Source organism: Rhamphochromis sp. 'chilingali' (genome assembly GCF_963969265.1).
Source record: "Rhamphochromis sp. 'chilingali' genome assembly, chromosome: 7".
Lineage (NCBI taxonomy): Eukaryota > Metazoa > Chordata > Actinopteri > Cichliformes > Cichlidae > Rhamphochromis > Rhamphochromis sp. 'chilingali'.
This window is the reverse complement of record NC_137934.1, coordinates 3070848-3088740: the sequence shown is the minus strand read 5'-3', so window position 1 is coordinate 3088740 and position 17893 is coordinate 3070848. Positions and strand designations below refer to the sequence as shown.

The following is a 17893-nucleotide window of genomic DNA, read 5'->3' as shown; positions in this document are numbered from 1 at the left end:
CCCCGGCATGAGTGAGACTCTATAAAATCAATGCTTTAATGCGATTTAGCCTTTGAAAAAACTAAAAACGGCTTGCTTACTAATTTTTATCCTTGCAGGAAAATCTGTGTGACAGTGGAAAACTGTTTAATCTTTTCACTTTGGTCACAGTTTTCATGTGCGTTTGAGCTTTCTTTTATCTCTGGCTCTCACAGCGTCACCGTGAGGTTTTTCCACCCTGCAAATGCACGTTAAACAAGCAGGAGTTGTAGCTAAGTGACCGAATTAGAACTCGGGCAAAACTGACGGTTGCTATTAATCTACTTGTACTAGTTTTTTGCATAAATGTTTCTAAATAACATGTAGACCTCATGTTGCTTTTACTTCATGAAACCTTTCAGTACAGCTGTTGTGGGCTGATGATGGTGACAAGCTTGGACTCCACACAAGTCACGTCTTTGGTGTTTTTAGTGACGTACTGAGCAGTTGGGTCAAAAATGAAAATATTAGCAAACTTTTCATTCTTTAGCTCGCAAGAAGGGCTTCTCTTCCTGTAGTACTGGTTACATTTTAGGAAAACTTGCACACAATGATCAACGAATGGCTCTTGACCAAACGTTTTTGTTCGATGTCAAGGCCATTTTTGTTGTTTTATCGACCCTGTTCCAAGAATCACAAGAATGGGCTCCTAAAAGAGTCGGTCTGGATTATGATTAATTTCATAAATGAAATGTATGCTGTGAGATAACGTTGCCTCCAGTCTAAACCATTTCCACATGGGACAGGATTTAGTCTTAGTCTTAACTAACCTCTAGAGACCCATATACAAGGATAAATCCAACTTAATTTTAAGTTAAGATATTTTGCTCATGTAGGCGGTTCTATGATTGCCATGTTGATATTACACCTCTGTCTACTTATTGTTCTTCCGTTTTACGCCTTAGCTGTAAAAGCCTGATAGTGTATCCTTGTTTCCCTGGCGGGTAGGCGGGCAATGCGGACACATCGTTTTGAAAATGCAATAACTTCAGAACAAAGCAATGTGGAACTTTCAAGTTGACATAATAGGTGTGTACTAAAACTCTCAGAATCTTAGTGACCTCAACCTCAAGGTCAAGGTCAGAGGTCAAGTTTCCTATAAGTGTGGTAACTGCGATAACTCCAGAAGGAAGTCACCTAGGCTTTTGACATAGGTACCAGCAGTGGTACCTGAGGGGGTACCAGTAATTTCAGTTATTACTCTTCCTGGGTTTTAGCTTGGATGGCACTAATTGGCTAATCATTTGTCTTTCTTAGGCAATCATTGGAACAACCAATGAAGTGGTCTGAACCCAAGCAGTGCACTTTAGATGGTAGTTAAAAATGTTACTTTTCCAATGGACTTTTCAGCAGTTGGACTGCACTGTTTCCAATCCTAAGCAAAACAAACCAAAGCGTAGGTACTTCCTATTAGCTGCTAACATCCAGCTAATATTTAGCAGCAGTGGAGCAAAATGGGATTCGGAGGAGACAAAACAAAATGATAGTAATAACAAAAATGATATTAATAATAACTATCGTTGTGATACTGTAGCTATAGAAAATTTAAAAATGAAATAAAATAGTAGCAATAACTGTACGGTGTTAAAAATAAAAGAGAATCCTTAAATGTAACCTAAACTGTGCAAAATCATCCAAAAAGAACAATTACATGTGCGTATTATACACACAATATCGATGTTTTATTTTTAATTAGCAGCGTTACCATCTATGTTTGTTATCTCATTAAATTAATTTTCCTCTCGAAATATTTTTGCGTATGGGGAGTTATGGGAAGAAGTCTGACCATGTTACAAATCAAGTGAGAATAACTGCCGACCGAGAAGGCGAATGGTGCTGCTGTTACAATGCCACCTGTTGTCAGAGTTGACACTGAGGTTATTGTGGGGGTTGAATATTTTTCATGATGTTGCTGTAATGGTGGAGAAGCCAAATTGGTTACAGATGGTGTTACTCGCTCACAAACACTGACATTCACTGCCAGATTATTTGGGCTTAGCTTATCATTTATTATTCTGAATCTTATTCTTGTAACTCAAGAAGCCATTCTTAAGGAATGACTTCTTGACAGGGAAACTAAGATACGGAGAAGGCTGTGTCATGGCTTGGTGCTGTATATCAGCGAGTGGTGTTGGAAATTTTGTCAATTATGAATGCAGGAAAGTACTATCCACCACGGAAGTCGATTTACTAAGGAAAGAGTGATTGGCAGTGGCATGATAATGGCTCTAAACACACTGCCCGTGCAGAAAAATCATACCTGGATAGAAAAAGACACAGAGGAACAGAATCAGTCAAGGACCCGTCTCCCCAGAGCCGGGACCTCAATATTATTAATGCAGTGTGGGATCGTGTTGACCGAAAACGGAGCAAACTCCAAAGAAGAGCTTTGAATGACCCTCAAGAAGTCTGAAGAACTATTCCTGAAGCCTTTAAAGAAGATTTAAAGAAACAAAAAGAAAGCTAGCCTAAGAGAGTCCAGGCTGTGATACAAAATTTGACAAGCCAAATGTGGTGCCGAATATTGACTTTCAAGCTTGTTAGAATTGTACAAATCTGTAGATTTGTGCATATTTCAATACATTTCTGCACCTGTTTCCCATTTTGCAAAATAGAAAAAAGAGGGACAGCCCAAGGTTTTTGCACAGTCCGCTCTAAGCTGTAGAAGATGGACTTTACATGTTGGGCTTATGTGGTATAACAAGGCAAATCTGGCCTGATATATCCATGTGCATGAAAATAAAAGATATTAATCAGTTCACACATGGATTTATTTTGCTCTTCAGCTCTTTAATCTGTTTTTATCTCTTAAGAGATTCAAGTTTGATTTGATAGTTTACTATTTGAAGTGTGGTTATATTAGTTATATTTCATGGAAAAGAGACTGTATCTGAAAACAAAATGTTTGTCATCTGGTGAGTATGATTAGAGATTAGCAGGGCAGTCATGTAATCTTTCAACTGTCTTTATACTTTCAACTGGGAATGCAGTAAATATCAGTGCTGAGATGCATTTTAAATCTTAACATGAGTGATGAACACACACTTTTTGTTCATATGACCTCATCCATCCATATTCATTTGTTGACTCTAAAACAAGCTAGTAGTAAAACACTGTAGATTTAGATGTAATCGATTACATTTTATTGAGTTATTTACAGCTGTTTATAACTGTTTACAGTGAAACAGTGAAGCAAAATGGAGGGACGGAGGGAGGGTAAAGGGTATTGTGTAAGGAAAAAGGGTTGGGGGATAAAGGATCAAGGTGTGATGGGGATAAAATGGAGGAGATGTAGGATTCTGGTTTGCTGTCTCCTGAATCCTTCACACAGTGTTCTGGATGTGGTGGAGCAATGGGAGAGCTGGTGCTGGAGGATAGAGGCAGTTTCTGAGAGGGATGAGTTAGGGGACAGATGGAGGAAGGTGGAGAGGGGAAACTGTAGGAATCAAAGTTGCTTTCTCCACACTCCTCTGTGCCTCCTCCCTCTTTCATTGTCTTTCCTCTGCATTTTCCTCTTCCCTCCATCTCCCCCAAGTCTTTCTCTTCCTTTCTTCTCCTCCTCTCCTTCCTGCTCCTTTTCTAAAGTGCAAGCTGTTTGACAAAAAAAAATCACTAAGGATTCTGCATTAAAGTTTGAAACATTCTGAAACCGCTTTTGGGATCCAACAGAACATTATCGTGAAATCAAACGATCAGCTCAGGCTGCGCACCTGAAGCTGTTGGATCCTGCTGATGAAGAGTTTTGTGTCTTTTTCTGCCTCTCTTGCTTTTCCATCTCACTGATTCCCTTCATCCAGAAATTCTCAGAGAGAATGTTTCTCTCCTTCTCCTCCTTTTGGACTTTGGTTATGCAGGATTCCTCCTGACGAGCAACGTTATCTTGAAGAGCAGCACAGGCGTCGTTCCATTCTACTTCTTTTCTCGCGGTGGACGAGGTCAGTGTGTGCTTTCACCCGAGGTGTTGGTTTTTCGTGGACCTCGTCTTTTTGTGTGAGGTTGTTGTGGAGCTGTCTTACCTTTGTTTTATGCCCATCTTCTTGGATAGCGATCTTTTCTTTGGGAGAGCTGCGTCTCGTAGCTCTTGCACGGTTGCTGATTGCAGCAGCTGGTTTGTGGGTTGCTGCTGACTGAGTGCAGTGTTGTCTCAGCTGATGCTCGCTGTAAAAGGCAACACAAATGTGAACTAGGCCTAAAGCCTGAAAGCATAAATGTAGCTATTGCAAAAATCCAGCCTCATTCTTATCATTAGATACACATAAAAACACAATGTGTCTACTTATGTATGCACCACATTCACTCCAGCACGCCACACTTGGCTATAGGACCTGCTGTTATCCAAGGACAGCAGTTGTTGCTGCCAAATGGGATTCTTAGGCTTCTTATTTCCACACTTACACGGGTATTTTTTTAAATGTGGATTTTTCCAAGTTTGATTTGAAACACGAAAACTCAAGAAATGATCTCAAGTGATTTCAAGTTCATGGCAGAGCGACAGGTGGCGCTATAACGCACACTGTGAAGAAATGTTAGCCAATTAAAAACCTGCAAATGATAACATGCCGTGTAATGTGACATCACAAAAGGAGCTAAAGGCACCTTTGAAGTTGGGGAATTAAATCTCAATTTTCCATATCCTCATGTAAATGCAAGAATGGAAAATCTTCACCCTGTTAGATTTTCACAAGCGATTCAAAATCTGTTTATTTAGACTTTCCACGACACTTTTGCCACTGCACAAGCAAAGCAGGATAAGATGCACATTGGCTTTGACAAGATCCTTAACCAAGATCAAGATTTGGCAAGAAAGCGATGACGCCAACCTGGTGATTTAGCCGACTGAACCTTAGTGTCCAACAAATGCACGTGATTAGTCTTGGTGCTTTATGGACTTCCTGCCTAAACATAGGAAATGTTAAGAATGCCGGTCTGGTGTCACGGTGTGAGGACAACAACCCTCAACACTGATAAAACAAAGGAGATGATTGTGGACATGAGGAAGAAGAAGAGGCCTCACCAGCCGCTGTTTGTCCAGGAGTGTGAGGTGGAGAGGGTGAGCAGCTTTAGGTACCTGGGCATCCACATCAGCGAGGACCTCACCTGGACACTGAACACCACACAGCTGCCCTCTCTGCAGAGCATCTACCATCGCAGAGTCCAGAGGAGCGTCGCCTCCATCCTCAAAGACCCCACACACCCCCAACACGGACTGTTCACACTTCTGCCCTCCAGAGTGTGTGTGGAGTGTGAAACCCAGAACGTCCCGACTCAACAGCTCCTTCTTCCCCCCTGCTGTCAGACTCCTGAACAGCTGACCTACCTCAACTGCAATTTGCACATCAGACACTTTGCACACTAACTTCATTTTGCACATTAAGCTCCATCTACATCAACATTTGCAAACCACACTCGTCTTCCTTTACTTATTTTTGTACTTATTTATCTTCCATTATTTTTTATCCTTATTTCTCTTGTTCTTTGAACCCTCACCTAACTTGGCATTTGTGCATGGACAGCAAAGGAAAAACGTGCAACGTGGCACAAGCTGTACAGCCTACAGTAGAGCAGAGTGACACACCACAAGGTACAGTAGTTCTGGCATTTTATTCCCTGCTGCTCTGCTGTAGTCAGCCCTTTGGCTTCTCTGCTCTCTGCTGCCAAAACCTCCAGCCAGGCTGCTCGGCTCAAAGTGGGAACACTGGTCGCGGCAGCCAAAGTTTGATAAGCCAGGGAGCAGTGTTCCTCTCCTCTGCCATCTTCACAGAGCTCTGACTGTGGTTAATAAAGGCAGATGATTCATTAGTGGTGATTAATATTGGGCTATGGGGACGTTAACTGCTGGCGGTTGAGTATTTTATTGAGCTTGTTTTACTGTTGCACTCACTGGAAGTAGTTTGGGGCTGGAGCCAGATGCTTAAAATATAAATGTACAATTAGAGTGGACGTGGAGGACTGAGAAGCGTTGGCGTGTTCTCTGTAATGCAACACTGAACCGTCATCGTGGCGAGGATCACAGTTTTATAAAAATATATTTTACTAGTCTTGGAGGATCTAATTAATACTTCTGCACACATTATTATACCCTCGAGGACACTGATACTTACAGTAACACTAGATCTCACAAGTGAACCACTCCAAATGCCCTTTTACATAAAGTTCAGCAAATACATTTAGTAGATGATGAAATGGTGAGTATTATTAACCCACTTAGCTCCAGACAAAAGCAGCAGTTGTATGGACAGAATAGCAGCGACATTCAGAGTCCAACCAGAACCTCGTAGATTAGAAAGAGCAATTCAGAAGTTCCTCCATACTTAGTGATGTTAGCTGCAAAAAGACACAGGTGCTCAGCAACCTCGCTTTAATGTAGCACTATAACTGAGCTGTCCTCGTGGGTGCAGATTGGCAACATGTTGCAACCAATCTGTCTGTGTTTATAAAGGAGTGGGTTAGGGCTGTTCGATATAACGACATATATCGGATATGAAAACATCTATCGTTTCATATTATACCCTTTCGTTTGTTTCGTGGTGTTGCAAAATAAACTGTTTACGGCAATATGTTTTCATGGTTTGATGGTCACTGTAGCAGCTATATTCATTTCTTGAAGTTCCCTATTTCTCTTTTATGTATTTATTATTTATTACACTACAGCTGGACAAGCGAATGTTTTTATGTGTTGTCGTTAGCAACAACGACGGTAAACCCAGCGTGTGGCTCCGCTGTCCGCTTCTTTATTTTCCACATAAACCTTTCACAATAAAGCTGAAGATCGTGTTGAGATTTTTCAAAATAAACTGAAATGACATGCATTGTTCTCAAACACCAAATTTCAGAAGATGCATCAAACAAATTACCTCAAATAAAAACATGAAGTAACTATAAATGGCGGTTATAGTAACCACGTGGATGCAGGCACAGAGAATACCAGCATGGCCAGTGAAGATGACGCAGAGCCAGGTAGCTCCAAACAGAAGGACCAGTCAAAACAAACCGAGGACTTTATTCCTAAATGAGGTGCTACCTCTGTAGCATGGAATGAGAATAGAATAGAATAGAATTCAACTTTATTGTCATTGCACGTCACAAGTACAAGGCAACGAAATGCAGTTTGCATCCATCTAGAAGTGCTTTAGCCATAATATAGATATATTACAAAATATATATTAGCAATAACATAGATATATAGATATATTACAGAAATGGGTCTGTTATAGATATGAGGGTACAAAATATGGGTCTATTATGGGTATGTTACAATGTACACGGTATGAAGGTCTGTTATGAATCTGCTATAAGTATGTACAGGCTATGGACAGGATATAAATATTAAAACAAGTTATAAACAGTTGTAAACAGTTGTAGAATTATAATCATCTTATTTTACAGAATGATTGTCTATACAGCATTTACAGTAGTGCAGTTAAGTTCACCAGGATGTCTCAGAGTCCTCAGGAAGAAGAGGCGCTGGTGAGCCTTCTCGACCAGCTTGGAGCAGTTGGTCGTCCAGGTGAGATCCTCGGAGATGTGGACACCCAGGAACTTGAAGCTGCTCACACGCTCCACAGCCGTCCCTTTAATGTAGATGGGTGGATGGACAATGGTTTGGTTATGAAAAGTCTGACACGGACCAGAAAACTGTACTATGCAAGTTATGCCGCAAACCGGCCCCCACCACAGACTCAGACATGGCAAAATAAATGTCTCATCAGGATGTGAGATTTTGGTCATATCACACATCCCTAGAGTGATTAGTTATCTGCAAACCGTTGCTAGTCTGTCTGGGAGTGATTGCAGTCAGTCCAAGTTGGAATGCAATTCTTTGGAGATTGGCTGTCCTGTGCAGGCTACCAGAGGGTGTGGCTATTTCACGAGCAAAGAGGCGAGACGGGCATTTGGATAAAAGGTTGTCCTCTAAGCTAATGTTGGGCTCAAGTGTCCTAAAAATCACACTTTCCCTCTGAGAAGTTTGATTACATGCTGACTAGGGCTGGGCCATATTATACCGTTCACGGTAATACCGGTATAATGTTAGGCAACAATAGGAAAATGAAATATCGCGATAGAATATGAGTAAAACGCGCATGCGCAGTGCCTTTGTTTTCATACGCACATGGCCGATTGTTGAGTGAAACAGATGAACCAGAATTGGTTTGTAAAAATGGTGCAACTTCAGTGATGTGGAACTGGTCTGGTGTTTGTCCGTCAGATACACGACAAAGCACATTTTTTTGCAGAACATGCAAGCGGCCATCGTTATTGTCGTATTTGTCAGACTAAGATGCTCTTAAATCTGGGAGTAATCTGGGTCCTAAACTCCGTATACTTCAGTTCAAACGAACACTGCAGCATCACTGAGCGTTAAAAACTGTCTAAATTCTTTCATCTTTAATAAAACGATCAGCATTGCTGCTTTACCAGGTGTAACTATGAAGTTTAACTTCCAGGCATCCATTAAAACAAAATTTATTACATTTAACAGAGTTAGAAGTTAGCGGGAAGCTAGCGGAAGTTAGCTCGCTAGTTACCTAAGCATGATATAGCATGTTCTGACTGAGAGATTTCTGAAAAAAATCAAACGTACAGCTCTGCTATCACTTCCAACATAAATGAAGACAGGAAACTAAACAGCAGTGACGTTTGTAGGGTTACTGAAGTTGGGCTAGCTGGTATATAATGATGTGCTACGTGATCGCTAGCGACACAGCTATGTTAGCATAACATAAACAGTGAAGCTGGAGGACGAACACTAACACTTTTCCACTTATAAAAGTTAACGTGAAGGTTCTTCATGGTTAGAGACAAATGCAATCGCATGGCAGGGTGCTGTAAACGGACCAAACTTCAGTCAGGAGAACAACTGAGATAATCCATCCACAATACGAGGTTAGTCATTAATATACTGCAACAACATGGGAATAGAGCAGCTGCTAGAGAATTCAACATTAATGAACCAATGGTACAGAAGTGGAGGAAGCAAGAAGAATGAGTTTAATAAAGTTTGATTTATCTGACTGCTTTGTTTCGCTTGATGTGCGTTATAATCCCGTGCACCTTATGGTCCGAAAAATACGCACTGCACACTGCAGTTTAATGTTGCAAAGCACCTCTTTTTAACTTCAGTGGATATTATACATGGTTATGCTCAGGATATGTCAGCCCATTTCTACTGGAAATGCCTTTTGGTTAAACTTTCAGCAAGGAATTTGTATTTGCACTGTTACATTTTTATAAAGCTTTAATGTACATAAAAACCAGCTTCTTATTTAAGTGAAAATAAATGGAAGGTTTTCTTTTTGCGCTAGTAATGTTGTGGAGTTGTATTTTGTCTCGCATCAATTATATCGTTATCGCAAATTTTCAAATATATATCGTGATAAATATTTTTGGCCATATCGCCCTGCTCTAATGCTGACATTACATGAGAGTTCATTCACTGTGTCCCACTTCAAAGAAAGTTTCACTAACGCTGGCGAACAGCAGCAAAAACAGCAGCGCTTACCAAAAGAAAGGTTCTGGATATTCTCAACAACTCGCCTCAGTATCGCTGTCTTTGGTCAGAATTGAGCTTCACTGACTCACTGACTCTTTTCACAAAGTCTCCAGAGACATGGACACATGACTCTAAGGTAAACGGACTATGTACTCAAATTGGGAGGGGTAAGAAAACTGAATTCAGCTGCCGGCTACCAACCTAAAAGTTCACGTTTCTATTAATCATTATTCTTACCCATAAGCGTTGGTTTTTTTTGTTTTTTTTTTCAGGGATATAGTCCTTTAAAACAGTGGTCCCGAACCTTTTTTGCACCACGGACTGGCCATTAAAGTGTCGCGGATAAATACAACAAAATAAACGACTCACGGACCGGTACCGGGCCAATGTCTCAATGCATGCTCAATCATCCAGATAAGTAAATCCCATCATCCGGACGTAGCATTTTCAGTGGGAGAAACATTTCATCACTCATCCAAGTGACTCTTCAGAAAGTCGCTTCTGGTCACACCTCATTGCTGTGATTGGTCAAACTTTGCTCCGTTCAGCGGCCATTACACCAGACTTCAGGTGGTGATGCAGAGGTCTAGAAAACAGACTGACTTACGTTTTAATATTACTTAAAAATGTCCTGTGGAATCTTTTTGTAGATAAACACAAGTTCACACAAAAAAACCCCCAAACTGATCAATAACTCCACTATTTAAAATGAGCTTATTTAAAGGATGTAAAATATGCTATTGTTATTCGTCACCAAGAGCCCAGGTGAGGGCAGTCATGGGTAAATACACATACATACAAATGATCACGTTCTCGTTTGGGCCCAAATTGCAGTTCTGTCATTTTCTGTCAATGAAAAACCTAATTTTGGACGAACTGTCAGGGCTGGAGGTGATGCTCTGAATCGGTTTCAACATTAGATCCAGACTTCTCTTTAATTCTGCGCTGTTTTCACTCTCTGTCTCAAATGGCTGAATTGGCTCGTCACATTCCTCCCCATTCTCAACCCCACAGATGGACAGAGGGAGGGAGGCCGCCAGATTACATTAGCAGATCCTTGTCCTGTTTCTTTCCTTTTTTTTTTTACCCCCTCTTTTCATTTAATTTTCTATGCTGCGAGCTACCCGCCAAAGAAGGCCACCCCCGCTTTCCAAATCCCTTCTGCACATATAACAAGACTCTCCGCCTTTGGTTACCTCAGGTGACAATTTACAATTTAGACCACACAGAGGCTGTTCACACACGCACACACACACACACACATTGGCTAGCAAAGAATCCTTAGCATCCCGCCCCCCTTCTGCTGACCCCCTTAAAAACCCATTTTAATCAGGGAAGGAACTGTCTGCCCAGAGCAGCCTGAACACTTAATACCTCAAACAGGTTCATCTTGTTACCGAGCAAATAAATCCTGCTCACAGACACGCTGAGTTGAGACGTGGCTTTAGGAGGCCTGAGGGTGGTTTCTTTTGACTGCAGTGAAAGCATGCAGCGGCCGTGAGGCCCGATCCACCATCTCTGCTTTTGTAATATAGCCATGAATACAAATGGCCCCGCTAATTCACTCAAACTCCTAACAACGCTCATTTCCCCTCCTGCCAGAGGTCATTTGGCGCTGTGTTCCTCTCGCAGCTCCTTTTCCTCATTACATCTGCCTCCTGTGGGACTCTTTTTCCTAATCTTCAACAACTAAACATTCTCAAAATTGCGGCACGCTAAAGTTACTCCCACTCCTGTTTAGATTTAACACACGTGTGAAGTTTTATTTTTTTGTTGCTGGGCCCCGTTTCTTTTTTTGGGTTGTTTTCTGTGTGACCTCAGTGTCGTGTCAAGATCAGCCTCGGATTGCGAGCTCAGCTGGAGACAATCCAGACCTCTGGCAGCCCTGACAGCAACTTCCCAGGATCTGAGATGCTGCCAGGTCACTCTGGTGCCACCAGGCCTGGAGCCACGGCCGCAACCACAAGGAGTCCTAGAGTCAGACTGGGGGACCACAACAAGATGCTCGGCTACAGGGAGAGACGGGACACAGAGAGAAATAAGAGTTCTTCAGAGCCTTTGGATATGGTAGCGTCATGTGTTCTGTCCTTAGTAAAAATCCAGAACAGCAAACTGAATCAATTGTTTTAACTTCATAAAAGTGGCTTTATTAATTATTCAATCTCATCAGTGTTCAGGTTCACGTTTTTGCTTCTGCTGTTTCAAACTGTTTTTAGTTGAACATAGATTTTCTAAAACTCAGGAACCTTTTCTGTCTGTGCTGCACTCGAGTGCAGTGGGTCCTCTGAAATGTCCTGCAGCTACAGACGCCAACGAGCGCTGCGACACCAAACGGTAGAATTCTGCACAGAACATACATTTTATTATAAAATAATTTGTTTCATTGTATTGATCACTTAGAGCTTATTTAAATCATGCAATCTCTAACATGTTAAGCTAACGGTGTTTTTCAGCTATGAGCTAATTGGCTCGCAGAGCCGTCTCTGTGCTGGTTGAGACTGTATATAAAAGATGAACAGCAGCTGTGATACCTCTTACGCGCTGCTGTTTTGAACCTTTAGATTAGCGTTTTGGCTATTATTATTATTATTTTTATATATATATATATATATTTTTTTTTTTTTATATAATGACCAAACGTGACTATATTCTGATGAGGATGCAAACGTCGGGACCTCTGAGCTAATGCTGGCTAGTTTTGTTAGAACAATGCGCCTGCAGTCCACTGATTAAATGTGACGCTGATTTTAACTAGCGAAAAACAAAATGTACTCGCCAGGGAAACAGAAAAGCCAGCTCCAGTGGTTTCCAAAGTGTGGACCGGTGCCCCCTGATGGGACGCAAAAAGTACTGCAGGTGGGCCGCAGTGATACAAAAACTGAAATTCAGTTTTAAATTACTCACAATTATTTACATTCACAGATTTATATAAATGTAGTTATTTATGTAAAAAGCAAATTAAAACTGGTAATAGGAGGGGGTTAGTTTGTGATATCGCTCATTACTCCGACCTAAATTTACTGCTCTTGGTTGGGTCACTCATTCGCCTTAACACTTTGAATATGACTGGTAGCATTAGTGGTTTTTAGCCAGCACCCTGTGTTAGGTTCCCATTGACTTAAGGAAAAACTGCCTTAGTGTGTTCAGTCAAGTCAAGTGACAGAGAGCTATACCTCATGAAAAATGTAAAAGTTGTAAAGAAAAGCATCAGTCCTGTAGTTGTCTTGAAGTAGGAAATGTTCCCCATATATACACATAAAACGATTGTGGCCTGATTGAGAGTTTTTGCTCTGGAGTGCGTCCTCCTAACAGGAAAGCACAGACTTTCTCTAAGGTGCATTTCCCTCTGATGACAGGGAGCCAGCGCGGCACAATGCACCATTGTGTACGAGCGCTGTGCTGATCCTCGGTATGTACTGTTTGACATTTGTGGCATTCCCGCCGAGTTCTACCCCGATTATGCTTATCAATGAGAGACAGACTGATGGTGGAAGATAAGGCCCTCACCAGCTTTTGAAACAGCCGCAGGACCGTTTCGAGAACAAGTGTTCCCCACAATTCAGACATCCCTTTGGAGCCTATTAGAAGGTCAGAGATTCTGTATGATAAATGGATCTGGAGACCAAACGGCAGCATATTGTCCTGAGTTTTGAATACTTTCCTGCTCCAAGAATGCTGATGAAAACATCCTGTTGGCGCCGTTGTGCGGTACATTTTATGATGGGCTTACGTAACTGCCAGGCTCGATGTGTATTCACAGCCACTATAAAGTGTCCTGTTTTAAACATGTTTATCTGTGCTTTGAGGATTACCTGCCTTGTGCTATGACTCTTTCTGTCCTATAGAATTTGCACCTTTTCTCACTGGAGCAGTGAAAACGCAAACACAGCACAAGCTCATAGCGTTGGCTGTGTTTTTTGGGGGTTACTCATGAAACCGAAGCAGAGCAAATATTACTTTGGAGATGTTAGTCTGTCTGTGTGACAAATTAGTAATCACCCTTCATCTGGATCTATTTTCTGTCACCCGTTTCAAGGGGAAATATTTTACCGTTGGAGCAACCAAATGTTCCCGTGTTCCCCAGCTAGCTGTTGACCTGTGTTTAAAGGGTTGTGTGATGGATCTTACTCAGATCAGAGCTGTAACCATTTAACGAAATATTCAATTCAGATGTGGGTGAGTATTCAGATGCTGAAACTCATCCACAAAGCTGGGGGAAACTGCAGAGTCAGGCAGTTTTTCTCTGTGGGTTCGTCACTGGGAGTGGCTGCATTCACGAGCAAGGAGTCATGAGATGGAGATGTTGACTTAAAATAATGTGAGTAGCAGCTCCCAAACATTTTCTATGACTTATAATCAGCACATACTTTAGCTCATATTTGCACACAGCTCCTGTTGTGCAGTGACACCTCCCTGTTCTGGGGGCTTTTGTGAAGTGACTGTAAGAGTGACCTGTTGATACTGGACAAGTCACCAGTCTATACCAGGCGAACACACAGAAAGTGAGAAGACCTCAAACTCTCACATCCACAGCTAGAGCCAGATGAGAGTCAACAGTTAACCGTATCATTCTGTGGGAGGAGCACCTGCACAGACAGGTAGCAATAACATGCACGCGCCACACAGAACCACCCACTCGGTCCCTGTCTGGCTTACTTTACAAATCCTGTCTTATCTGTGGCCTTATGAATCCACACGGATCCTTTCTGTCCTCACCTCCTAATCTATATCTGTGCTCTTCCCCCATCTGAGCCTCTTATTAGCCTTTTATTGCACTGTAACCTATTCAAAGGCCACATTAGAATATCGCCTGTGAAGCAGTGAGTCTCAGGGCCCGAGGTATTCGCATCGTAAAACATAAACGTGCTGCTTCAGGGTTAATCCGTGGCTCGCAGGAAGCAGTACTTTAACAGGATGAGTCCAGGTGAAGACACACAAAAGCAAAGTTAATGGGTGACAAACTTCAGTGATGCTCTGCTGCTCCTGCCGTCATTAACTCTAGCCCAGTGAAATCCCACTGTGCTGAACGACCGCTGCGTCTGCCCGTTCTGTTATAATCAAGTAGTGTAATCAAGTAGGTTGTTTGAGGCTAATAAGGTGTTCTTTGATTAAACTGCTCGTGCACAGTTGTAACCAGGATGGAGTTTGCTTGGAACAGCACGTCCCGTGTTTAGGAAGCAGTCGAGTCTGGTCGGGTTCTGGGCTTCAATAAACAGCTCCATCCAGTATAAATAGCAGAGCCTTTGGTCTGTTGCCACTGCGGCCGAGCGCAGCAGCAGCAGGGAGGAACAGCTGTAGTCGCTCTGTCGCCGAGGACATATCACTCCTCAGCCATCCTGCCAGTCTTCTCTGTGCAGTCTAACATGAGCAGCGCTTGAGGACCACAGAGTCTGCTGGAGGGCCTTGCTGTAATTTCAGCCCTCTACCTACTGCACGCACCTGTGTCTGTAACTGCAGGTAATCCAGTGGCTTGCTGTGTACCTTTGTGTTCTGTTTTAATACGTTTAAGTATATGTCACAAGGGGAATGTGTCAAAAGGCGTCTCCCTTAGCAACAAAGAATTTTCCCACTCTGTAGTTTCCATCAGCTTTATATTGCCTCAATGTCTTTCATTGTTTTGGTTTTATATCCCACAACTTTGTTTGGGTTTAGTCTCACCGCTCTCATCAGCTTGGTTTCCACCTGCAGCGGGCTGATGCTTCCTGTCGGAGCATGTCAGATTTGGTACTAACCACGGAAACATGAGTGCGAGGATTTTACCAGTCTCAGTGTGTCGAATCTTTGTTTCAAAGCCACTGGAATCTCACAAGTATATACAATGTGTCATTTTACATTAGTGTCATTATGCACCAAGTTCTGGAAATGGGTCGGTGAGTCTCTCATGACCAATTTACTAAATATGGACACTTTGTGTGCAAGCCAGACGTCACTGTATGATTGAGATCAATTTTAGAGCCTGATCAAATTAATGGGCGGGGCTGATAAATTGGCTGTTTGCCTGTATGTCTGTATCGGCTTTTATAACGGCTGATAAATTAATGAATATTGGAAAAAGTAAAGAACAGGCGGGAGAAACACCCTTATGAATGTCGTTATGAATGTCGATGTTGCACAATTTGTCCACTAGAGGGCACCCTGCAGCATCCCGTATGGTTAGAACACTAAAACCTGATGTTCTGAGCAGAGTGCGGCACAGCGTAAACTATTCATCCGTAACTCGTTGTCATAATAAAACAAGATCTTCATTGCCAAAGTAAGGACTCAGAAATTCACATAACAAATGTTTATTTCCCATGTCCCAAAAAAAATATCCCCTAACATGTCAGATTTTCAAATGAGCAAATATTGGTCTTATAGTGGCCGGGCTCTAATAATTTTTACATCAATGTAGCAATTGGCAGGAACATTTGTTTAGAACTTTAAAGTTTCCAGGTAAATAAATAAATAAAAGTCAAACTGAATTCTCCTTGTCACTATGAAATGTGGGCTAGTTTAAAAGAGGCTTTCAGGTGGGTCATGGGGCACTTGGCTCTGATCCCAGAAAAGTGTCTAAAAAGGAAGGATTAGGCTGGGTTAATTGGATAGATGGTTCAAAAAGATTAGGTGCTGCAAGGAGCATTACTTTACCCCATCAGCTCGATGCACTGAACAACAGAGGGCCTGACTGTAAACACAGCGTCCAGATATAGTGTGTTAATAATGTGCCAACAGAGCTGTCAGCCTGCAAGGAGACACTATGCTGGAGATGTTTGCCCTCAGTGCTGTTAGGTTAGGTGTTAAACAGGAAGTTGATTGTTACATGGAGGAGTGGGTGGATGGTTACGATCTGCCAAAAGAGTCACATATACGTGTATATGTGTAGATGTATAGATAAAGAGAAGTACTGGACAAACTAAACTGGATCCTATAACGACACTAGATGAATATTTATCAAATACCATGATTACTTTTTTGTCCAACAGTTTTTGATACAGTTTACTTTTGGTGAAAAGGAAATCACTAAAGTCTGTAGATGTCTGGCACGTCTGGGTGCAAAAGCTTGCAAAGATTTCATGTTGATCAGTCAGACCAGGTATGCTGCTTCCTGCTTTTTCTGAACACTCAAGCCACACTATGTAGGCATTAAGGACATGTATAACACAACCACAGGCTAGAAGGAGCCCGGGATTGAACCACCAACCTTGCTTTACTTCTACCTATTGAGTCAAAGCTGCCTGGAATTCTTCGCTACTCTAACCCTCAACAGCCTAACTGTATGCTTAACCTTGACAACAGGCCCAGTCTGATGGTTCCTTTTCCATATCCGTCCTGCTGCAGGTCCTTCAAGCCAGACTTTGTTCTGATTCGCCAGCACGCCTACAGCATGATTCCCGGTGAGGACTTCAGGAATCTTGTCATCGGCCTCCATTTTGGCGGCGTCCCAAGCGTCAACTCCATCTTCTCCATATACAACTTCTGCAGCAAACCCTGGGTGGTAAGCGCTCCGTAACGGCTCTCTTTGCTATACTTTCACCCACACAAAGGTGTCGCAAAGTCCCTCCCTCGGCAGCTGCCTCCGACTGATTTATTTGTGCTAATAAATGGAGCTGCAACACCTGTGATTTGAGCTGGCCAGCAGAGCGGGCGGCCTCGGCCACCACGTGTTTTTAGTCACTTTGTGCTGAGAAAAGCTACAAAACTGCAGTGAAAAGTATGTAGATGCTTGGCTTTGAAAGAGGTCTTAAATTTAGGTTTAAAGCAGGAAATATGCAGCACAGTTTTGTTAAAGGTGCCATTCTTCACTATATATTTACAGTTCTGTTACTCATTCTACAAAGCACAAGTTAAAAAATGAGGTGGTTGATCACCAGTAAGGCACCTATCATGCTGTATGTGTTAACCAACTGCTGAATGCGACACGTTTAAAACAATGAACCGAAGCAGGTCTGAAGACAAATCTATTGGAAAGGAAATTCCAGCACCTCAAGAATAAATAACTCCAAGAAAGTATTACCTCGGGGTGTAAGCAAATGGATTATTGATTTTAGAAGAACAGGTGTTCAAACCCTCACACTAACAGGTGGGTCTAACTGTACCAGGCCACATTTTATAAACAAAAAAAAAAAAAAAACCCAAACAAACCTGGAGTTTCAGACGATCCATATCCTCTGCTCCTAAAAGTCGTTAACACGCATGAATCTTATAGAAGTTTCTGTTTGTCCTCCTTGAATAATGACGTCTTCCTGTCTTGTTTATTTCTGCTTGCAGTTTTCTCAAATGATTAAGCTGTACCGCTCCCTCGGCCCTGAGAAATTCCCCCTGAATGAACAAACTTTTTATCCCAACCACACACAGATGGTGAGTGCCCCGCAGATATTATTCTTTATTTCAACGGGGGGGGGGGGG

General features: G+C 42.1%; 1 protein-coding gene across 2 annotated transcripts in view; it reads left to right on the top strand.

Annotated features, from left to right (window-relative positions):
* Positions 1-17893, top strand: part of syn3 (synapsin III) — a 129835-nt gene that overhangs the window by 41464 nt on the left and 70478 nt on the right. For both annotated transcript variants that reach the window (XM_080886140.1, XM_080886139.1), the window contains exons 5-6: positions 16826-16982; positions 17756-17845. In XM_080886140.1, the coding sequence (XP_080742266.1) occupies positions 16826-16982; positions 17756-17845 (247 nt within the window). The remainder of the gene's footprint in view (positions 1-16825; positions 16983-17755; positions 17846-17893) is intronic.